Source organism: Antechinus flavipes, chromosome 3, assembly GCF_016432865.1.
Source record: "Antechinus flavipes isolate AdamAnt ecotype Samford, QLD, Australia chromosome 3, AdamAnt_v2, whole genome shotgun sequence".
NCBI classification, from domain to species: Eukaryota; Metazoa; Chordata; class Mammalia; order Dasyuromorphia; family Dasyuridae; genus Antechinus; species Antechinus flavipes.
In genome coordinates this window covers 371,428,108-371,453,491 of record NC_067400.1, presented here as the reverse complement: position 1 = coordinate 371,453,491, position 25,384 = coordinate 371,428,108, and the positions used below count along the sequence as shown (strand labels likewise).

General features: G+C 34.0%; 1 protein-coding gene across 1 annotated transcript in view; it reads right to left on the bottom strand.

The window, feature by feature from the left end:
• Window positions 1–25,384, bottom strand: part of ARHGAP15 (Rho GTPase activating protein 15) — an 844,282-nt gene that overhangs the window by 67,701 nt on the left and 751,197 nt on the right. Inside the window, exon 13 of the mRNA XM_051985817.1 lies at window positions 16,966–17,071. Within this exon, the coding sequence (XP_051841777.1) occupies window positions 16,966–17,071 (106 nt within the window). The remainder of the gene's footprint in view (window positions 1–16,965; window positions 17,072–25,384) is intronic.

The following is a 25,384-nucleotide window of genomic DNA, read 5'->3' as shown; positions in this document are numbered from 1 at the left end:
GCACAGGTCTCCCTCTTCATTTCCAGTAAAAATACTCATAGCCTGAAAGTCTGTGGATATCAGGTATTGTGGTTGGGTAAAACACCAAAGTGTACAGAGAGAGCACAAAAAACACAACCTGTTCCAACGCTACCACAGCAGAGTTAAGGATCTGAGTGGGAGGTAAAGAGCTCAACCTGAAATTTCTGTTGACAACTAATAAGGAATGGGATTGGTGGGCTTTACAATGCTTTTTCCATCCATTTACAGTTTTTCTAAAATTTCAGAAATGCTTACACTGATGATTTTTGGGGGAGGGCAGATGAAACATGTGATCATGGTTCTCCCATCCATCCCTTGTGTTTCTAGGCTTTCATCTTTGAACTTATTTCTCAAATGGTTTTGTGAAATATTGTGCTTAACATTCAGAAAGGCCACAGAGAAGTTTCAAATCTCAGCTTACTTTTTTAAAAACTCAGTCAAAAAGTTTCCCTTTCAATGAAGCATTCAATTGGCATATTTCCATGAGATATGTCTATTCAGCCATGTAACTTTTTTTTTACCCTATGAATTATATGAACAGCTGGATAAATTTCTTGCAAAAATCAATGCAAAAAGAAAGCTTGAGCTTTTCTTCCAACCAGTTTTACATGGTACAAAGTTCTTTCGTATTTTTTCTTTTTGTACTTTAATTTGATCCAAATTTGGATACCCAACAATATTTTCTGGATATAGTGAATAAGGATATTATCAGATAAATCACCTTAAATCAAATACTTATTTCTGAGATAAGCCAACCCTCCTTTATTTGAGGAATAAACATTTGGAAATGCTTCTGAGGTTTCATTTCCTAAAGTTAAGAAAGTGAGGTGATTTGCTTCTCCTGAGCATACCCTGAAAAAAGCCTGGATAAACTATCAAGTTAAGATTGGTCAAAATACCTTCTTAATAATTGTTGTAAGATTCTGGAATAGAGAGACAAAGGTACTGGGATTAATTCCAGGCAGCTACTGACTAATAATAATATTGAAACAACACTTACTCCAAAAATCTTATTATATTTTAACCATCAGACTGATGTACAGAGTAATTTGAATTCTATGGTAAAGTTTCTCTCTTGCTCAAATTTCTCACCAATCTGTCAAACTTCTCTTCTACTAGACTTAAAATTTCCAAGATTATAATCACTTAGAGTCATTGTTCCAAAAGATTAAGAAGAAAATTATTTGTGTTGCTGTGACCAGAAGCCTCTATTCCCTTATTCAAATGTGGAAGAATTTATCATGTCAATCAATGGATTAACATTAAACACCTCCACTTGGTAAAACTTTATGGTTAGTACCAAAAGAGCAGCAAAGACAAATAAGAGTGTGCTTTTTAAAGGAATCTTTAAAGTGGCAGCAAAGAAATTCTTAAGTCAGACAGACTTAAGAGGAGTTAACATTAGAGTGAAGGGAAAACAAACCAAAAAAAAAAAAAAAACATTACAAGCTAAGTTTGAGAAATGTTGATTTAAGGATATTGGGAGGATATCTAGTTATGGATATAGGATAGTTCTGGGTTGAAATCCTGCCTCAGCTATTTCTAACTCTGTGACAATAGGTAAACAGATTAGTGGATGCAGAAACTCCATTTAAGGAGGTTTGAGGACAGAGTACGAAATGACAAAATATATACATAAACTTTTCCAAGAAATTTAAATAGGGAGGGAAGGAAAGATACAGGTTAGTAATTGTATGTGTGTGGAAGTGTCATAAAAAACTTAAAAAATAATTCAGGTGATGAACCTGTTTGTAAACAGATTGAAAGAAATTGATAATGAGAAAGAGATTTAGAGCAAAAATAAGAGGTGAACACCATAGGAAAAGAGAAGATGGATGAAGGTTTTGAGAATTTTAAAAAATGAATTCAAAGATCCTGTTAGATTTTTTTCAATCTCTGTGGAGGAGGAACTTAGTTCATCTATTATTGAGGGTGTGTGTATGTATGTGCATGCACATGTGCTGAGGAGAAATTAACAGTCTGCCAAACAACAGAATTTATATTTGATACCAGAAATAACTGGAAAACCATTTGAGCTTGTTGAAAAGGGGAATAACATGGTCAGATCTGTAATTTAGCAAAATCACTTTGATATCTGTGTTGAGGATAGATTTAAAAAGGGAGATTTGAGGCAGGGAGACCAATTAGGAGAATTTGGCAGTAGTCCAGGAAAGAGGTGATGTAGAACTGACCTAGAGTAGTAGCCATGTGACTAGAGAGAAAGGGATAGATGGGAAATATGTTGTGAAAACTAAGTTGACAATGTTTGGCAACTAACTGGATACATGAGGTGAGGAAGAAATTTAAGATGGTACCAAGGTTTCAACCTGAAGTGAATGGAAGGATGCTGATACTCTCAGTACAAATAGAGATACTCAGAAGAAAAGTGAGTTTTGCAGAAACGATAATGGATTTTGTTTTAGATGTGTTTCATCTGAAATGTCTGGGAGTTGTTGAGTTAAAAATGCCCAATACCTAGTTAGTGATACAGAGAGAAGTTTAGGAGGGACTAGGATTAGATTATATAGACCTTTGAATTATCTGTCTAAAATTATGTTCATGAGAGCTAAAGAGATTTCTGTGACACAGTGGGCAAAGAGAAAGAAAGGAGAAACGAGCACAGGGCAGAGCTTAGGGGAACACTCATAGTTAGGGACAGGCCAAGAATGATGATCTAAGGAGGGTAAAAGTAAAGCTTCTGACATGTTACCCTCTAATTTGGAGTCTCTTCCTTTTAACACCAAATTATTTCCCTTCCTCTTTCCCTTCCTGGTCCAGTTCCTGAATTTCTCTGAAATTTAAAACCATGCCTTAATTACTGCTGGCCCATCTTGGAATTTCACTCAGTGCCTGGAATCTGCTTACCCTAGAGTATTTTATGACTCCTCCACAAGTCACACTTTTCATCTGTTCTTCTCCTGTTAGGGAATTTCCCTTGGAGCCTTCATTTTATGGGGGTTCCAGGGCTATCCTGCCTTCAATTCTCTCCTGGCTCAATTTCTGAGTTCTCTGGACTTCAAAATCATGTCTCTGAGCTGAGTGGAACTTCTCTCTATGTATTCTATGCCTACATTCTTTAAAGTGTTATTATTATTATTATTATTTTTAGAAAAGAGGCTCTTCAAGGGCAGGGACTGACTATCTTTTTGATTCTCTTTATATTTCTTGCATTTAAAGTATTTAGCATTTAATAAATGCCAACTTTCTTCCTATCAATTTAGTTTATGGAGACTACTGGGCATCACTGCCCCACCCCCCAAAAAGGGAAGAGACGAACCAGTAGGTAGAGGAGAATGGGAAAGTGATGAATCTCTGGCCTCACACCTAGCCAAGGGCAGGTGTGAATCACTCCTCAGTTACTCCTAGATACAGCTACCTAGCCACCGCCCTTCCTTGGCAGCAGCCTACAGTAATAAGAACTCATTTACCATGAACAAATAGGATATAAGAAGTATTAATAAATCAGTATGCTTAAACAAGAATTTCCCCCTAAAATTTTTATTATATTTTATCTAAGAATTAATATAAAAAACCACAAATAAAATAAAAAAAACAATTTAACACCAAAATAGAAATTCTGAAAATCAAAGGAGATTAATAAAATTGAAATTAAGAAAACTATTACTAATAAATGAAATTAAAAGTAGATTTTATTTTAAAAAAACAATAAAATAGATAAAATATTGGTGAATTTGATTTTTAACAGAGAAAGAAAAAAACTAAATTATCAGAATCAAAATGAAAGGAGGAATTCACCACCCATTTAAGTTACTTACCAATGAAGGGGAAATTAAAACAATAATTAGGATTAACAGATTAACAAAAGATAAAATAAAATATTTAAATAATCCAATTTTTAAAAAGAATTTTAACTATTCCCTAAGAAAAAATCTCCAGGCTCAGATGGGCTACAAGTGAATTCTACTAAATACTTAAAGAACAATTAATTATAATATATAAACTATTTGAGAAAATAGACAAAGAATTCTTTATATATGACACAATTAACAAAGAAATTTCAGCAATTTATCATGAGGATAATACACTAGGACAAGGTAAGATTTATTCTAGGAATACAGAGCTGGCTCAACATTAGGGAAATTATTAGCACAATTGATTCTTTTAATGAGAAATCCAACAGAAATCATATGATCATCTTGATAGATTCAGAAAAAAACTTTTATCTTCTCTAGTGCTCATGAAGACAAAATATTGCTCTAAATCATTGAAAAGGAAAGAAATAAGGAATCAAACATTTAGCACAGTTGCTGGCACACAGTAGTCACTTAATAAGTGTTTTACAAATACCACCTCATTTGATTCTCACAATAATCTGGGGAAGTTGTTGCTATTGTTCTTCTTTTGTTTTCAAAGTAAATCAGTGACATCATGGGATGATGTTCTGATTTGCTTATGAATTAGATTTATTGAGGCAGAATTGCACAAAAATCACAGCTTTACTCCAAGTTCAGTGGTGAGACAAAAGTTGGGACAATTAGCAGTAGCTCAACATGCAGTGAATGACCATGCATTTTGAATGTATGGCCAAGCTCTAAAGGTTCCACGGTACCTGCTTTAGCCACCATCATGGCTGCTTAAACAATTTTTTTTTTCTCATCTGTCCATTACATTTTCTCCCTTCTCCCCCATCCATCACAAGCTTGGGGTGGACATCTCCCTAATTCACCCAGTTGAGACTTAAGTGGTATCCTCAACTTGGTTTAGCCCATCTGCCAAGATGAGTTTTACCTGCTACTTGTGCTACTGCCCATGTTATAGCTTCTTGGAGCCACAGGCGAGCTATCAATCAATTTCACAATTGAAGAAACTAAAGCAAGCAGAAGTTAACTGAGTTAACACAGGGTAACAGCTACTAAGTGTCTGAGGTTGGATTTGAATTCAATTGTTTCTGACTTCAGGCCAGCACTCTGTTACTGTGCCAGCTAGCTGATGAGCTTCAATTTCATCAATGATACCATTCTTTGAGTAACTTTGCACCCCAAAATAAAACCACTCATCACAGTAATAATAATGATGATGATAATCATAACTAATATTTATATAGCACTTAGTATATATCCAGAACTATGCTAAGCACTGTACATAACATCATTTCATTTGATATTTACAACTTTATGAGATAGACATTATTATCTTCATTTTAAAGGTGAGGAAACTGAGGTTTCATAGTTATAAAGTATCTAATGCGCACTCTCTCTTTCTCTCTGTATATAATTATAAAGTGTCTAAGAATTTAGGTTCTCCTGATTTTAGTATTATCCATTAGACTATCCTCTACCTCCAATAATGCTATTAATTTATATCTTACAAATATTAACAATACAATATTTTAACAATACATATTTACTGCTGTATTATTATATTCGTATAATATATTTTATGTGTAAAAATGTAATAAATTCTTAACTTATTTGAATAAAAATGAGCTGATTTTGTTTGTATTCCTTGTTTTATGACAACTATATAGGAATGTGACTATTTCTGGAGGAGAGTATGAAAAGTTTGTATAAAGTTTGGAAACCACTGGTACAGTGGACAGAACAATAGAGTTGGAGTTAGAATACTTGTTTCATTTTCTGTCTTATGTACTTAAAAGCTGTGTGACTTTAGGCAAGTCACTTGTCTCTTAGTTTGATTTTCCTCATCTTGAAAATGAATTTGAATTAAATAACTGGAAAGATTTCTTCTTACCTCTAAAGTCTATGATTCCATTTGTATACTTAGAAATAGTGATTATAAAAGATTTTTAACATATAGAATTCTGACTATGCTTATTTTCATTTCATTTCTATCCTTAAATATTGGAATTTAAAATAGCTCATCTTCATATAGCACAAAGCTTTCCCCATCCAGCAGGAACACAAAATTTGGCCTAAGATTTGAATAGGTAGGAGACTTTTTGGACAGTGATTGCCTTTAGTTTTCTTAGCTACTATACTGTTGTTATAGATTGTGGAACGCTCTGATGGTGTTTAGATGACTGGCTGTGTTATAATTATGGTTTTCACATATGCAGATGTTGTGTTTTGAAGGATAGATTTGATTCATATCCAAATTGATATAGTGGAGAGCCGTGTTACAACAAGGTTTTTCTATAGTAACATTAGAGATTTGGTACAAGGAGAATTTGTGGCATTGTATTACATTTTCTGACCCATCCTAAACAAGCTTTAAAGTATATTTTCACCACTTTGAAATAAACACTGCTTATGTGTGTTGACAGTCGGTTTTCTGAAGAACTACTGAAAGCATCAAAAATAAGGCAAACATTGTGATGATCCTTTCAAACATGCATGTATTTAAATTCTTTTTAAACAATCTTCGTCTCTCGACTTTGTAGGCTTTGATGACATGTAGCAATTGACTGTTTATCAAAAACTAAGCGAGGAATGCTTAACAAGATAAAACTTTGCTCAGGCATATTCTTGGACCCACTTAAAATTCTTCCTATAGATAAATTGATAGAGGATGGAATATTTTCTTGGAATAGGGAACTCCTAGTTTGGTAACTTCTTCTACCAATACAAATCAAGAATTTGCTTGTGAGAAGTATCTGGGGCACAGAGGGATTAAGTGACTCTCCAATGTTCACAGAGTGTGTGTCAGGGGCTGAACTTAGTCTACCTCTTTAGAAGGAGGCCTTTAATCCATTTTACCATGATTCTTCTTATCTAAATGATCTCTCTCTAAAGTTGAAGGTGATAGAGTAATCAACTCTTTAACCTTAATTAGCTACACTCCATAGTGCCAATGAATTTGTGATCTTATTTTTATAGATGTTCCCTCCAGTTTTACAAACAGAAATCTATTAATGCAATGTTTTCCAGGCCTTCTCATAAGTCTGCCACAGGGTATCCTTCTGGGGGTCCTTCCTCACTTTGTCTTTACATTGCAAAGATATTAGTAGAGAACAGACTGTCCAACAAAAACCCCTTGTTCTCACCACATAATCTCCCTCTTTTTTTTTTTTGATAATACATTTCTTTGATAACATCCTTTATGCCATTTCTTCTTTGTCATTACTTACTTGTTATGTGTTATAGCCTGTTCACACTCACCATGCATCCTTCCATTCCTCTCTGAGTGGTACTTAATTATAATTCTTCAGAGACTATAGTATTTCATGATTTGTAGCCATATAGCAACAAAAGGTAGAACATTTATATTAAAAACATAAACCTTCATTTCAGAGGGTAGTTTGTGGTCGATCTAATTCCCCTTAGGTAATTCTACCTCTTATCTTTCTTGTATTTATTTATAGACTCCATTATTTGTTCATTTGCAGTGTCTTTTTAAAGTATATATACTAATAGCTAAACTATAATATAGTTTATATATAGTAATAGTTGTCACTATTACTTTATGTTATAGATTATACAATAGACTTTTTTTTTCCTATGCACTTCTACTATGACAATGGTTAAGCCAAAATCCTTTGAATAATTGTAGAGTTGATTAGGAGACTCAGCAATATTTCAGGGCTAAATGTTACCAGCATAATTTTATCCCAAAACTCTGGAGGATCTTATCAGCCATAGTAAAGTACATTTTTCCTCTATCAAATCAAAAGTTTTTTTTTTTTTATACTTTTCAAATAAGCTCAATGTGAAGTTTTATCTACTTTCAGTTGTGTACTGGTAAAGATATTGACTGTAGTAGACTGTCACTTGGGAACGTATATCTTTACTAATACTTTCATAAAGAATATTCTTGATGTATTATTCTTATAAAAATTTTATGTAAAAATAAGCATACAGAATGATGTGTTGATATTCTTACAATCACTTTTTTATTTTAAAAAGGTCTCAGATTTTGCAAAGCCTCTTTCAGATATTTTGTGACTCCATCCTTGAATGCCTTCATGATTGTGCTACATTTATCACAGATCTCATCTATTTATATTTGATCGAATGCAGCTACTTTCCCCATCTTTGTTGACTTTCATGTCATTTTACCTTCTTTTAAGATATATCGGACTTCCGGTTAAGATGGGACTTCCGGTTAAGATGGCGGAGAGGAGGCTCACAGTTGCATAAGCTCCGCGCTTTCTCTCACTATCCACTTCATTACAAGCCTCTGAATCAATGCTTGACTGAAAAAAACCCACAAATAGTTACCAAGAGAAGCCATCCTTGAGATCCGCCAAGAAAGGTCTGTCTTTACTGGAGGGCTGGGGCAGTTTTAGATCGGGCGCAGGCGGCGGGCAGCGGCAGTGAGAGCACGGGAGCAGACTGGAGAGGGGGTGGGGAGTGATCGTAGCCGTCTCTGCGGGGAGAGCTTCGCTACAGGTTTGGAACCTGCAGCAAGTCAACAGCCCAGCAGAGAAGCTAAAAACACCGGGGCTGAAGAACACAACCGCAAACAGCTGGAGTCTCTCAGGACCTGGCCGCCCCCCCCTCTCCCCCCCACAGTGACTCAGCACGCTCTGGGATCTCAGAGCGCAGGCGCAGCACAGTCCTGCTAGTGCCTCACTGCTGCCCCCTGCAGTCTGTAGAGGAAGCTCGATAACACACCCAGCCCCCCCCCAAAGAAAGACTCCAGTTTTTTCTGTTTTTCTTTGCTAGTTTGTCTCTGATTAATAGACAGAATGAGCAAGAAGCTGAAGAGGACTTTAACCCTTGACAGCTTCTATACAGATAGAGAGCAGACTCTAAATCCTGAGGAGACTAAAAACAGACAGTCCCCAGGTGATTCCCCAAAGGAGGAGAGCGTCTGTTCCTCAGCACAGATGAACCTCATAGAAGTGATTAAAAAGGCTCTCACAAGGGAGCTAGAAGAAAAGTGGGAAAAGAGCCTGGAGAAGTCAGTTAAAGAGAGAGTGGATAAAGAAGTAAAATCCTTGAAAAATAGGATTAGTGAACTGGAAACAGAAAACAGCTCTCTAAAAAACAAAATTGGCGAAATGGAAAAAAATTCCACAGAACAAAAGAACTCAATTGGACAATTAGAGAAAGATTTTAAAAAAGTGAGTGAAGAGAATACTTCACTGAAAATCAGAATTGAACAAGTGGAATTGAATGACTCGAGGAGACAAGAAGAATCAGTCAAGCAAATCCAAAAAAATCAAACAATGGAGAAAAATGTGAAATACCTTCTGGGGAAGACAACAGACCTGGAAAACAGATCCAGGAGAGACAATCTGAGAATCATTGGACTCCCAGAAAAACATGATGAAAAAAAGAGCCTGGACATTGTCTTCCAGGAAATTATCAAAGAGAACTGCCCAGAAGTCATAGGAACAGAGGAAAAAATAAACATTGAAAGGATTCATCGATCACCCACTGAAAGGGATCCTAAAATCAAAACACCAAGGAATATAGTGGCCAAATGCCAGAACCCTCAGATGAAAGAAAAAATATTGCAAGCGGCTAGAAAAACCCAATTCAAGTATCAAGGAGCCACGATAAGGATCACCCAGGATCTGGCAGCATCCACATTAAAAGATCGAAGGGCCTGGAATATGATATTCCGAAAGGCTAAGGAACTTGGTATGCAACCAAAAATAACTTACCCAGCGAGAATGAGCATCTTTTTCCAGGGAAGAAGATGGACATTCAACGAAGTAAGCGAATTTCATCTATTTCTGATGAAAAAACCAGAACTTAACAAAAAGTTTGATCTACAAATATAGAACTCAAGAGAAATCTAAAAAGGTAAAGATTAATCTTGGGAACTATATTTTGACTATATAGATGTATAAAGAATACATGTATACCTTGTTCTAGAAATTGATGTGGAAAGGACACTGTACCAGAAAAAGGGTAAAGTGGGGGTAGTACATCTCAAGAAGAGGCATAGGAAACCTATTATATCTGAGAGAAAGAATGGAGGGGGATGAATATAGTGGGTATCTTACTGCCTTCAGAATTGGCTTTAAGTGAAAAATCTTAAGACATATTCAATCTATGGTGAAACTTCTCCCATCTCATTGAAAAGTGAGAAGGGAAAAGTGGAAAGGGAAGGAATAAGCTAAGCGGAAGGGAATACGGGAACTGGGAGGGAAAGGGGTAAGATAGGGGGAGGAACTCTAAGGCGGGGGGAGGGACACTAAAAAGGGAGGGCTGTGAGAAGCAAGGGGTGCTCACAAGCTTAATACTTGGAAGGGGGGAAAGGGGAAAGAAGGGAGGAAAGCATAAATCAGGGTTAACAAGATGGCAAGTAATACAGAATTGGTCATTCTAACCATAAATGTGAACGGGGTAAACTCCCCCATAAAGAGGAAGCGGTTAGCAGAATGGATTAAAAGCCAGAATCCTACAATATGTTGTTTACAGGAAACACACCTGAAGCGGGGAGATACATGCAGGTTAAAGGTAAAAGGTTGGAGCAAAATTTACTATGCTTCAGGTGAAGTCAAAAAAGCAGGGGTAGCCATCCTGATCTCAGATCAAGCTAAAGCAAAAATTGACCTAATTAAAAGAGATAAGGAAGGACACTACATCTTGCTAAAGGGTAGCATGGATAATGAAGCAATATCTATATTAAACATATATGCACCAAGTGGGGTAGCATCTAAATTCTTAAAAGAGAAACTAAGAGAGCTGCAAGAAGAAATAGACAGTAAAACTATAATAGTGGGAGATCTTAACCTTGCACTCTCAGAATTAGATAAATCAAACCAGAAAATAAATAAGAAAGAAGTCAAAGAGGTAAACAGAATACTAGAAAAGCTAGATATGATAGATCTCTGGAGAAAATGTAATGGAGACAGAAAGGAATACACTTTCTTTTCAGCAGTTCATGGAACCTATACAAAAATTGACCATATATTAGGGCATAAAAACCTCAAACTCAAATGCAGTAAGGCAGAAATAGTAAATGCATCCTTTTCAGACCACGATGCAATGAAAATTACATTCAACAAAAAACCAGGGGGAAGTAGACCAAAAAATAATTGGAAACTAAATAATCTCATACTAAAGAATGATTGGGTAAAACAGCAAATCATAGACATAATTAATAACTTCACCCAAGAAAACGATAATAATGAGACATCATACCAAAATGTATGGGATGCAGCCAAAGCGGTAATAAGGGGAAATTTCATATCTCTAGAGGCCTATTTGTATAAAATAGAGAAAGAGAAGGTCAATGAATTGGGTTTGCAATTAAAAAGGCTAGAAAAGGAACAAATTAAAAACCCCAGTCAAACACTAAACTTGAAATTCTAAAAGTAAAAGGTGAGATCAATAAAATTGAAAGTAAAAAAACTATTGAATTGATTAATAAAACTAAGAGTTGGTTCTATGAAAAAACCAACAAAATAGACAAACCCTTAGTAAATCTGATTAAAAAAAGGAAAGAGGAAAATCAAATTGTTAGTCTTAAAAATGAAAAGGGAGAACTCACCACTAACGAAGAGGAAATTAGAGCAATAATTAGGAGTTACTTTGCCCAACTTTATGCCAATAAATTCGACAACTTAAATGAAATAGAAAAATACCTCCAAAAATACAGCTTGCCCAAACTAACAGAGGAAGAAGTAAATATCCTAAACAGTCCCATCTCAGAAAAAGAAATAGAACAAACTATCAATCAACTCCCTAAGAAAAAATCCCCAGGACCAGATGGATTTACATGTGAATTCTACCAAACATTTAAAGAACAATTAACTCCAATGTTATATAAACTATTTGAAAAAATAGGGATTGAAGGAGTCCTACCAAACTCCTTTTATGACACAGATATGGTACTGATACCTAAACCAGGTAGGCTGAAAACAGAGAAAGAAAATTATAGACCAATCTCCCTAATGAATATTGATGCTAAAATCTTAAATAAAATATTAGCAAAAAGATTACAGAAAATTGTCACCAGGATAATACACTATGACCAAGTAGGATTTATACCAGGAATGCAGGGCTGGTTCAATATTAGGAAAACTATTAGCATAATTGACTATATCAATAACCAAACAAACAAAAACCACATGATCATCTCAATAGATGCAGAAAAAGCATTTGATAAAATCCAACATCCATTCCTAATAAAAACACTTGAGAGCATAGGAATAAATGGACTTTTCCTTAAAATAGTCAGGAGCATATATTTAAAACCATCAGTAAGCATCATATGCAATGGGGAAAAACTGGAACCTTTCCCAGTAAGATCTGGAGTGAAGCAAGGTTGCCCACTATCACCATTATTATTTAATATCGTATTAGAAACACTAGCCTCGGCAATAAGAGTCGAGAAAGATATAAAAGGAATTAGAGTAGGCAATGAGGAAACCAAACTATCACTCTTTGCAGATGATATGATGGTATACCTAGAGAACCCCAGAGATTCTACCAAAAAGCTATTGGAAATAATTCATAATTTTAGCAAAGTAGCTGGCTACAAAATAAATCCCCATAAATCCTCAGCATTTTTATACATCACCAACAAAACCCAACAGCAAGAGATACAAAGAGAAATTCCATTCAGAATAACTGTTGATACCATAAAATATTTGGGAATCTATCTACCAAAGGAAAGTCAGGAATTATATGAGCAAAATTATAAAAAAGTCTCCACACAAATAAAGTCAGACTTAAATAATTGGAAAAATATTAAGTGCTCTTGGATTGGCCGAGCGAACATAATAAAGATGACAATACTCCCTAAACTAATCTATTTATTTAGTGCTATACCAATCAGACTTCCAAGAAAATATTTTATTGATCTAGAAAAAATAACAACAAAATTCATATGGAACAATAAAAAGTCGAGAATCTCAAGGGAACTAATGAAAAAAAAATCAAATGAAGGTGGCCTAGCTGTACCTGATCTAAAATTATATTATAAAGCAGCAGTCACCAAAACCATTTGGTATTGGCTAAGAAATAGATTAGTGGATCAGTGGAAAAGGCTAGGCTCACAAGACAGAATAGTCAATTATAGCAATCTAGTGTTTGACAAACCCAAAGCCCCTAACTTCTGGGAAAAGAATTCATTATTTGATAAAAACTGCTGGGATAATTGGAAATTAGTATGGCAGAAATTAGGCATGGACCCACACTTAACACCATATACCAAGATAAGATCAAAATGGGTCTATGACCTAGGCATAAAGAACGAGATTATAAATAAATTAGAGGAACATAGAATAGTTTATCTCTCAGACTTGTGGAGGAGAAAGAAATTTGTGACCAAAGATGAACTAGAGACCATTACTGATCACAGAATAGAAAATTTCGATTACATCAAATTAAAAAGCCTTTGTACAAATAAAACTAATGCAAACAAGATTAGAAGGGAAGCAACAAACTGGGAAAACATTTTCACAGTTAAAGGTTCTGATAAAGGCCTCATTTCCAAAATATATAGAGAACTGACTCAAATTTATAAGAAATCAAGCCATTCTCCAATTGATAAATGGTCAAAGGATATGAACAGACAATTTTCAGAGGATGAGATTGAAACTATTACCACTCATATGAAAGAGTGTTCCAAATCATTATTGATCAGAGAAATGCAAATTAAGACAACTCTGAGATATCACTACACACCTGTCAGATTGGCTAAGATGACAGGAAAAAATAATGATGAATGTTGGAGGGGATGCGGGAAAACTGGGACACTAATGCATTGTTGGTGGAGTTGTGAACGAATCCAACCATTCTGGAGAGCAATCTGGAATTATGCCCAAAAAATTATCAAATTGTGCATACCCTTTGATCCAGCAGTGTTTCTATTGGGCTTATATCCCAAAGAAATACTAAAGAAGGGAAAGGGACCTGTATGTGCCAAAATGTTTGTAGCAGCCCTGTTTGTAGTGGCTAGAAACTGGAAAATGAATGGATGCCCATCAATTGGAGAATGGCTGGGTAAATTGTGGTATATGAATGTTATGGAATATTATTGTTCTGTAAGAAATGACCAGCAGGATGAATACAGAGAGGCTTGGAGAGACCTACATGAACTGATGCTAAGTGAAATGAGCAGAACCAGGAGATCATTATACACTTCGACAACGATATTGTATGAGGACATATTTTGATGGAAGTGGATTTCTTTGACAAAGAGACCTGAGTTTCAATTGATAAATGATGGACAAAAGCAGCTACACCCAAAGAAAGAACACTGGGAAACGAATGTGAACTATCTGCATTTTTGTTTTTCTTCCCGGATTATTTATACCTTCTGAATCCAATTCTCCCTACACAACAAGAGAACTGTTCGGTTCTGCAAACATATATTGTATCTAGGATATACTGCAACATATCCAACATATAAAGGACTGCTTGCCATCTAGGGGAGGGGGTGGAGGGAGGGAGGGGAAAAAAAATCGGAACAGAAATGAGTGTCAATGTAATGTAATTATTAAATAAAAAATTAAAAAAAAAAAAAAGATATATCTAAGATTGGGATACTAAAGTTCAAGGGAAAAGGCTCTAATTTTCTTCATGGTAAAAAGTTAGAGAAAATCTTGCAGATCTTTTCCATCTTTCATTTGTTTGTTGTTCCTCTTTCTATTTCATCCTTAAATGCCTTATGTCTGATCTTGCTTAGTTGGACCTCTCACCAAGCTTACTTTAAACTAGTTTTGCCCTCCATTGTTTCTGTTTTATGAGGATGTATATGAGTTTATATATTCTCCAATATTTCTTCTCATAAGTTTTTTATGAGTGAGTTTACATTTTAAACTACAATTGCTCTTGAGTGCTATATATCTCTCCTTTGCTCATCTCCTTTTTATGCCAATGTGTATTAATTCAACTCGGTATATTATTATTATAAGTGATGGCTATCCATCAATATCTCATATTTTATCAATAACTTTCTTAAATACGTAAGATTAAAGTTGCTAAAAATTACATGCTTTAAACTTCAACCTTAGCTTTAAAACATTAATAGTTTGACTTTGCAGAAACTACTTAAGAAACAATTTTCATCTGAGTGCCAAGTTATTTCTTGTCTATCATATATGATCAAATTTTTTAGCATATGTGATTATTATTTGGTGCTTGTCATATCTAGAGCGTTCTAATTTTTTTTTTTTTTTGCAGAATACAGCCAAGATATAGAGGCATAAGAATTCTGAAGTCTATAAAAGTCTTTGACCTAATTAATTTCTTAGTCTTGATCTATCTTATCTAACTTTTATCAATCTCTGCATTTTCATTTGCAGAAGTTCTGTTGATTTCATCTTTGCAACATTTCTTAATATGCCTCCTTCTCTCTCTGATTCTGCATTCACTCTGATGCATACCCTCAACACCTCACACTTGGAAAATTTCAGGAATCTGCTGGTGAGTCTGCTTGCCTCACATTTCTTCCTATTCCTGTATTCAATTGCCAAAATGATTTTTCTAAAGTTATGACCAAGTCATTCCCTCTCCCAATTCAAACTTCAGAAACTCCTTGTTAACTTCAGGGTAAAAAAAGTACAAAATCTTGTTTGGCTTTCAAAGCCTTTATTAATCTACCCTTCTCTATCCCATCATTCTAATCTTCTTACACTTTATATTCTAACATATATTCTTTGGAATCAGTGACACTGCTCTTTGTTGTTATTCCATGAACAAAGCACTCCATCTCTCAGCTCTAGGAATTTTTTCTGACTCTCCTTCCATATCTGTAATCCCCTCCCTCCTCACCCCTTCTTCTTTGTTTCCTTCAAATTATAACTAAAAAGCCCATCTTCTACAGAAAGCCTTTCTCAACCTCACTTAATTCTAGTACCCTCCCTTTTGAAATTATTTCCTATTTATCCTATATGTTGCTTATCTGTACACATTTGTTTGCTTGTTATCTTCCCCATTACATTGTGACCTCTTTGAGAGCAGGACCTATCTTTCAATTGCTTTGTATTCCCAGTAATTTGCATATATTTTGGCACACAGTAGGTACTTAATAAGTGCTTATTGACCTACAATTGTGTATATTGTAATTATTTTTTGCAAATACTTATGAGCACTGTTATACAAGATAAACAAATATCCCATAAAATGATTCGTATGGATGTGTGATGAATTAATTTCACCAGTTCCTTTATTTTTCTTTAAAAGGAGGATCTCTGAGCCATCCTTTCATTTTGCAATAGTATTCTTATATTCAGAATACTAAATAGTTTTGTTAATACTTTATCAATTTTTAAAGCTTAGAAATTAACAAAATAGTAAATCAGGCCCTTATTTTTAGCTTTCTGAAGTATAAAGTCTCATAATGAAAATTTAAAAATTAGTTCTTTCCCAGATGGTAGGAGATAGTTCCAGCTCATCCTTTTCATAGGTATCTTGTATCTTATTGTAAGCAATCAACTGTTATCCAATATGATGATGATGACTTATCTATAGTTTTATCTATTGCTTCTTATCTATCACCAGAAATCATACTGTACAACTGATTTTTAACAATAAGATTGAGTCTTAAGATCCATTATTCATTAGGATTTGTCTTTCTACTTTTTCTAATCTTTATATATACCAATAGGTAGAAATCAATGGGGAATAAGATAGGATAGACCAAAGAAAATCTAGGAGACATAGGAAAACAAGAATAAAGTATTGAAATTTTAGGATTAGCGAGAGATTTTAAAGTTACTAAATAAATAAAAAATTATAAGCTTAAACATTATGGTTACTGTGCTTCATACATCCTTGTGGAAGAAAAAGAAAGAACACTAATTCTCCTAAAGTTATTAACACACATTAATACAGGTAATTAAACACAGATAATAAAGTAGGATTTTTGTAACTGGTAATGGTACCAGTAGTTATTAATCAATCAAATGCTATATATTAGATCTAGTCAAAGAATCATTTCATGAGGTACTTCAACAAAGCCTGTCTGTAAAAGGACTCAAACATGTTACACTGGAAAATTTTGGGTTAGATGATTAAGAAGCTTCTTGTCTCAGAAAATTTAGCCAAGAACTACTCACTTGAAAGAATTTTAAGACACTTCCCTCCTACTTCCCCACAAGAACTTGCAACTTACTTAGTTAAATGTCCAAACAGGATTTTCATTGTGTCACGATTTGGTGGAGGAAGCTTTTGTACCAGAGCTTTTACTGCTTCAATTCTTGTGTTGTTATCCTGTTTTTCTGGTAGAGAAAAAAAAGAAGCAGAAAAGAAAGCTAGATAAAAAAATTTTCTTGCCATAGGTTTAACCAGAATGTTAGCATATAGAAGCCTTGTGAAAGACAGTATGTGGATAGGGCTATCAAAGCTTTCCCAGTATTTCTCTTTAATCAGATTGGGAAGGGAACTACGATAACTTGAAAATACCACTGCATGTTCCAAGTTGTGGAACAAACAGGGAATTAACTTGTTTTTCTTAAATTTATGCTCATTTTTACAAAGACACAATTAGATATAACTACAAATATTCTATTATTTATGTGGCTTTAAGTGACATTAAACCACTCAAAGAATTTGTAAATCAATTTATTTTTCTCCCTGGTATTTTTATGTTTCATTTCTTCTCTAAAGTTATAAAATTCTGCTGGGAAAAAGTTCAAAATTAAATATTTTTAAAATAAAGGAGATTTAGTAAAAAAAAAATTTGGAAAAGTAGGACACTTTTCAAAAATAATATTATATTTAATTTTAATGAATTAATTTTACTTTTGTATTAATAAGATAATTCTTCATTATGATTTATTGAATTTATATATTTTTTATTTGAACCCTCTTCCTTTCATACTTTAGCTCATTCTTTTGAGTATGGAATTCTTATTGACTCCAAAGAGAGTAATCTTTGTTTATAATAAAAATATGTAAGAAAGCACATAGAAGGCTAATTCATAGTCTTTTGTTAATATTAGTTAGTTAATATTAATTCTCCTACCATGCAAGCATGATCCTAGGCAAAATGTAGGTGATAAGTAAATACTTTTTGATTGATTTATCAGTGTGAAAGCTATGTTTAAACCCTATAATTCAATTCCTAAAAAAGAAATAACTTCATAAGAAGTGTGCTTAGAGTTATATTATTTAGAGTTGTTGATCTAATCTGTTTTACAAGTAAGGAAACAAATACACAGCTAAGTTAAGAGACTCACCCACAGTCACACAATTAGCAAGTAATAGCTGACATTTGAACCTTAGATCTTCCAAATCCACTGTTTCCCTTACTCTACTATGCTATCTAGCTGGAAGTATATTTTGGAGAAATTATATTTGAATTTCCTCTGAGTGATTAATTTTTTATTTTACCCATACTTGAAAAACTGGATGGCAGACATGATAATTAGATATGATATAGTCAATTAGTCAAAAGCCTATATGCCAGGGACTATGCTGAGTGCTGAGGTTTGAAGACCAAATTTAAATATTTTTTGCCTTCAAGAAGTTGACATTCTGTTTAGGAAAATATCATATTGTTGTTGTCATTCTGTCATTTTCAGTAATTTTTGTGACCCCATTTTGGGGTTTTCTCAGCAAAAATACTGGAAAAGTTTATAATTTCCTTTATTAGCCCATTTTACAGATGAGGAAGCAGAGTTAAGTGACTAAACTAGGGTCACATAGCTAGTAAGTGTTTAATGTCAGATTTGAATTCGTGAAGATGAGTTTCCCAGATTCCAGGCCTGGGACTCTATCCACTGGGTCATCTAGCTGCAATTAAACATTATATTAACAAATACAAAATACATAAACAACAAAAAGAATAATAGCTGGCATTTATGTCGTATTTTAAAGTTTGTAAGCTTTAAGGCAGTTAGATAGCCTAGTAGATAGAATGCTGGACCTGGGCTCAGGAAGGTTCAAGTTCGTATCTTGCCTCAGACAATTACTAACTGTGTGACCTTTGACACAACCATTTAATCTCTGTCTGCTTCAGGTTCTCAGACTAATAATGGTATCTACTTTTCAGAATTTTGTGAGAATAAAATGAGATAAAGTTTGTGAAGCACTTTGTAAAGCTTAAAGTGCTAAAAATGCTAATTGATATTTTATTTCATTTGAGAAAATACAAATTAATAATTTTTGAGGGGCAATAGCAGTTGGGAGATCTGAAAGGGCCTCGTGTAAGGAATTAGCACTTGACCTAAGGTTTGATGAAAACTATGCATTCTAAGAGGTCAGGAAGGGTGTGCCTTCTAATTAAAATTAATGAACACCAAATAGAAAATGGCTATTATATGTCAGGCATTCTGTTAGACTCCAGCCATCCAAAAGCTGAACAGTCCAGGAATGGATATGGACTATTGAAAGGTACAAAGTCAAACAGCAGACTGCCATGTTTGTGTGAGGAAGAGCTAGCACACCAACTTCAGTGAAGAATTATTTGGAATTTGTCTGGAGCATTAATTAGACTAGCTCTAAACTGTAAAGGACTTACTAAAGGCCTTAATATTTTAGATATAGTCAAGAAAGAAGCACCAGAACTTTTTGAGTGAGGGAGTTCTATGGTTCAATTTTTGTTCTAGAAATATCACTTTGGTAGCTGTGTGGAGGAAAAATTGGAGAAGGAAAACGCTGAAGGCAAGAAGACCAATTTTTAGTCTGGTCTGACTCTTCATGACCCCATATAGGGTTTTCTTGGCAAAGATACGGGGGTAGTTTGTCATTTTTCTTCTCCAGTCCATTTTACACATGAGGGAATGTGAGGTAAGCAGAGTTAAATGACTTGTCTAGGGTCATATAGCTAATAAGTGTCTGAGGGCAGATTTGAACTCAGGTTTTCCTTACTCCAGATCTGGTGTTTTATATAGTGTGCCACCTTGCTATAGGAGACCAATTAGGGCACTATTAAAATAATCTAAGTAAGAGATAACTGTCTAAACGAGTGTGGTAGCAGTGAAAATAGAGAGAAGAGGATAGATGAAAGATTTGTAGAAGAAGTAGAAACAATAAGATTTTGTAAGTGATGGGATGAGGTAAAAAGGACAACTTCATGTGTTAAGTTTAGAAGACTAGAAGTAAAGTAGTTCCTTCAATGGAAATCAGTTTGGAAGTAGGCTTTTTTGGTTCAAAAAATGATTTTGTTTGAAACCTGTTTTGAAAATGTTAAGTTTGAATGGCTTATGGAGCATATAAAGAGAAATGCTGAATAGAACTTAGTGAGGCAATATAAACTTCTGAAGAGTATTTTATATGACCCATATACATAGAGATCTTTAAGCTCATAGGAGTTGATAAGAAGACTTCCCAGGAGAGGGGCTCAGTATATATGTGCTGTTTGAAAGGCAGGAATTGGATAATAATCCAATAAAAGATATTTTAAAAGGAGAGATCAAATAGATCAGATCAGCATCAAAGAAGAATAATTTTAGGAAAATAAAGAAAAAAGAAAGTCACTGTCTAGGAGAAAGTGATTAACAGATTAAATTCTGCAAAAACCAAAGACAATGGGTGATGGGATAAATTCATTCAATTTTGCTATTAGAAACCAATGTTATTTTTGGAGAAATCAGTTCTCAGTGAATGATAAAGTTAGAAGACATGTCACAAGGAGTGAAATAAGAGGAGAAAAAATGGAGTCTACTAGACATATAGAATTTTAGAGTTGAAAATTAATTTAGAAATCACTTCATCTGATGCTATCATTTTAAAGATAAGGAAACTGAGGCACAAGTAAGTGATCTAACCTAATGTCTCACAGCTAATTTGTTTTTAAGCACTTGAGCTGTGCAGAAAAACACAAGTGATGGAATTAGGAGGGAAATAAATATTAAGTATGATTTATTTTTCTAAAAAATAATACCAAAAAAAAAATCCCCAAATCTTATGGCAACATAGCAATGTCCTCTTTAGATCAATACCACACTTGCTTTTATTTTGTAACAGGGAAAATCTGGAAACTGCACATTTTGAGGTGTGTGCTGAAAAACTTAAAAAAAAAAAAAAAAGCACCACCCCTGTAGTCAAGAGAACCCGAGTTCATATCTAGCCTTGCTTAATTACTAGCTCTGTGACCATGGGCAAGTCACTTAACTCCAATTGCCTCTTAAAAAAAAAAAAGAAAGAAAGCCAAGTTCAATCAAAAATGAAATGAAATCTTTAAATATCAACTTTATGGATGTGTCATATTAGAATTTGGAATTAGCATTTAAGATCTTGATTGGTTAATGATCTAAGATCTCTATACAGCTTATGAAAGCTGTACTAACTATTCTAAATTGAATCTAAAAGACAGCTGCTGCTGTTTTCTTTTTAAAATTAATATCTTTCCTTCAGTATATGGTTTCTCAGCATTGCAAAGTTTGGGGAGTTTGAGAAGACAGAGACTTCTGATTTGCTTATATTATGATTGGGAAGAAATAAAGCCAATGCTCAATGGAATACTGGGGACATTGGAGATAGATTGTATACTCAGAGACTCTCACCCAAGTGTCTCTTTTCTTTCAATTAACAACAGATTCCATGATTCTTTTGTCTGTAATCCATCTGTGGTCCCACCCTCAGTCCCTTAGGATTCATTATTATTCCTTTCGTCTCAGTTCCCAGTATCCAGAGAACAATTTCATTGTTTTTTTTTTTTTTTTTTTAACCCTTCTACACATGGTCTACTCTCTCTATGGAACAACCTCATTCTGTAGGACCTTATGTTGGCTAGCACCTTCATTTTATCCATAAGCTTTGTTTCAAAAATTACAGTTCTGTAAAAGAACATTCTCTCAATTCTGAATACAACAGAAACAACTTTTGTTGAATGACATGACAAGTAATAAGATAATATAAGTCAGGAATGTGACTAGCTTTTGGATGTTACATTGGCCTTAAGAGCTTTCCTTTGATTCATGCTTTTCAAGACATAATTTTAGAAATACGGTTTATGATGGTTACATTTGCATTTATCTGCATGAAATGTCACTACTAAAACAAGGACATTTATAACTGGGTAACTATTTGAGAAGAAATAAGATAAAGTTTCACTAAATATGTGAAGGGAAATGTCTTGCACAATAAAGGACCTTGGGCCTGATGACCCATGAGCTCTTTTTGGGCCCTACCCTCTAAAGTTTTATTATTACCTTATTTATAATTGCAACAAATCATTGTTCTTGATGAATTCTGCTTTAATATCTTCCTCACAGAGAATAAGAAAAGACTAACTCATAGAAATCAGTGTTTGGATAGTTTAATCCATTCTCTGTATCTAATGTTTTTAATGGAAAACTATGTTCTTTTATTAAGATTGGAGCTGATATTCTAGAATTCTGCCTCAAAATAATTTTGTGCAATTCATGTATTATGTGAATAAAACAAAGTCACATGTATAACAAGTCTATATTTGAAAAGAACAATTCTCTCTACCCTGTGAAGTTTTATTTTCCCTTAGAACACATAACACCCAAAGTTAAGGAAGCAGGGATTTTTGTTGGTCATTTATGGATTCAGTTATGAAATGGTCTCTCATTTTGAGGGAGTGAAAATGGGTGCTTAAATCCACAACATGGGTACACTTTAATACTTCTAGCAAAGTATTCCAATTATGGAAGAACTCTCTGGGGTTTTGCTACTCAATTAAAATTGTGGTGGATGGCTATAGCTCATCTTCATAGGTTATAGAAATGGTTGCTTAAAAAAAAAAGACTCCACAAGAGATAATCTGGAACAAATTCATAACTCGTCTACATATGTATATAAACACACAGACTTTTACATTTTTTCAAGCTGGGAGTATTATACAGACTATTTTTTGAGCTTCCTATTCTGCCCTACTGACACCTGTTTGCTTGCAGTTTCAGGCTGTCTTCAAAATAACATCAAGCTATAAATTTCCCTCCCTAGTGCCATTCCGTGAAAGCAGCAGCAGCCTACAGTATGTGATGGTTTTGTAAATATATAGAAAGTCATTAATTATCAATGGAGTGTTTTGTTAAAATTCAAAAGTAGGTACATCGTAAATAGAGATGTCATGTTATTATAAACAAAGAAAAATCATGGGCTTTATGCTAACCCATAAGTCGCCACTTTGCAATTTTTCAACAGATTTTTTTTCTCCAAAACTGAAAGGCCACGCTTTATGCTGAATTAAAGGGAAGACACATTCTATGTGCAGATCATAGTATGATGAAAGCCTGATTATAGGCAATGTTAAGCTTGACCATGAATAAAGGAATATTATTTACAGGACACAAAGGGACAAAGAATGTCTTCAAAACTTAAATGAACTTAGGTCATAGTTGAGAGTCATTTCCTGTACTATTGAGGATCATAGATTTAGAGTTGGAAAGGTCTAACCCACTCATTTCCTAGATGAAAAAACTGAGGGACAGAGAGATGAAGAGATTTGACCAGGAATAATAGAGTTCAAGATTTGAGCTGACTTCCTCTTACTTGTAGGCCTACATTTCTAATGAAAAATTTTTATATCATTTTCATGCTAGTTCTCCCTCCTTGTCTAGATCCTTTTTATTGCAAAGTCCTCATCAGTTAAGGTACTGGCTTTAAAAAAAATTAATATTTCTTAACTAAATAAAAGGAATCTTAAATGTATATCCATTTGGCTTACTGCCTATTATCAGACTCAGAAAAACTAGTCTATTCCTCATAAAACACAAATTGGTTAAAAACATGGAGAAAAATAAATGATACCCATCTCTGGTCTTTGGACATAAACTTTAAATACAATGTTTTTTTGGAGGGACACTAATCTTGATGGGGGAGGGAATTTGCAGAGTGGGAAACCTTCATCTTTACCCTTACCTAATCTGGATTTGAAGCAGTATAAAGGCAATGAAGAGAGTTTTGATGCTACAGATTTATTTAATGAAGTATATAGATACAAAGTTTTTGAAATACAAAATTTTACATGTTAATAATATAAATATTATTGGTCTTGTAAAGTTGCCTTGAAGCTATCATACTGCCAAAATAATGTAATTGAGGAATTTAGCTAGTATAAATGATTGGTATGAAAAGTCTCCAAAACTTTTAGGGGTCTTGAGCACTTTAAAACAAGCATCTTTCATTAATATATTAAGATATTCTTGGTAGATGTCTATATATTCTATATTCAACATTACTATATTAGTATCAAACAAGATATTAGACAAGAGCTTATGTTTGTCAGAAGTGTTTGTTACAGTCTTGGAGAAGGCCCAGAACAAAATTTAAATAGAAGCCAGACACTCTAAATATAGTAAAACCCCCCAGACACTTCAATGTGCTGATGACATTAGCCTAAGAGCATTGAAACCTAAAGTGCTATAGACCTTTTAAAATAAAACTCAAAACCATTTAGAAGAACTTGACCTAACAATGTACACAGGAAAGACTAAGTGGATGAAAAATCCTTATTGTCCTGGCTATGATTTGCAGTTGAATGGTCTGCCCATTGAATTGGTCTTTGAGCATATAAATCTTAGACATTAGTTCATAAGAGAAAAAAACATATACTGGAATGATCTGTACCACTTTCAACTACATGAACTTCATCCTGAAATCCAAATTTATATTTTTAATACTAGTGCTCTTTAAGTGTTGTTAAATGGAATCATGGAATTCCATCTTAATTGAAGAATCAAAATCGTGATTATCCCAAAGACAATGGTGAATATATTGATTGTAACATATTAGTACTGTTCAACTATATTTAAGAAATAGAATAAAAGATGTCATCAAAGATGTGCATGACTGGATAAAGAAGTATACCAGTCATGTAAAGAGAACAATGGATAATGGATAGACTATGTATTACATTGCTATCCACACAATGCAATCAGACCAGTGTAAGGCTTCTAACATGCTGACTAGATTCCCTCTGGAGAATTCTAGTGAGGGGATGAACAATAGTTGTATAGGATGAGAAGGCATAGATGGATTACAATCTTCACTCTTAAAGGAAACATTTACATTGATGAGCTCACACATTCATTAAAGTATCTAGGTACTTATAAACATTTTCTAGAAGATTCTGCTTTCTTATTATTAACTTTGATTAGAACTTACTTCTCTAATTATCATCATTACTTTTGTATTCTTTATCCTTATATAAGTAAAAGGAATGACTTTAGAACATACCCATCAGAGAGAAATTTCTTTGTGTTTTATAATAATTTATCCAGGATTCTCCTTATTGTACTTTTGATGATTGTATGAATTCTCAGGCTCTACGATTCTGATTATTTTTTCAAGGTAAGTTTTTGACCATGAAAACAGTTTGTTGAATTCATTCAAGACTAATTTCCAACTCATATGTGAACTACAGAGAGGTAATAGAAATTATTATCCCCAGATAACTTTAGAGGTGATTATTACACCCTGTTAAATATGTTAACTCTGAATGTCACCTGAAAGTATTCAGCTGACCCATTTGGCAGTGAAAAGAACTCCCAATTTCATGTCTCTAAAGTGCAAATGCCCTATAAATGTCCTATGAGAATTTCCTCTAAATTTTCTTCTTTATCTATTTCTCAATTTAATAAGTTATTATCATACATGGTGACATAATGGACATATCA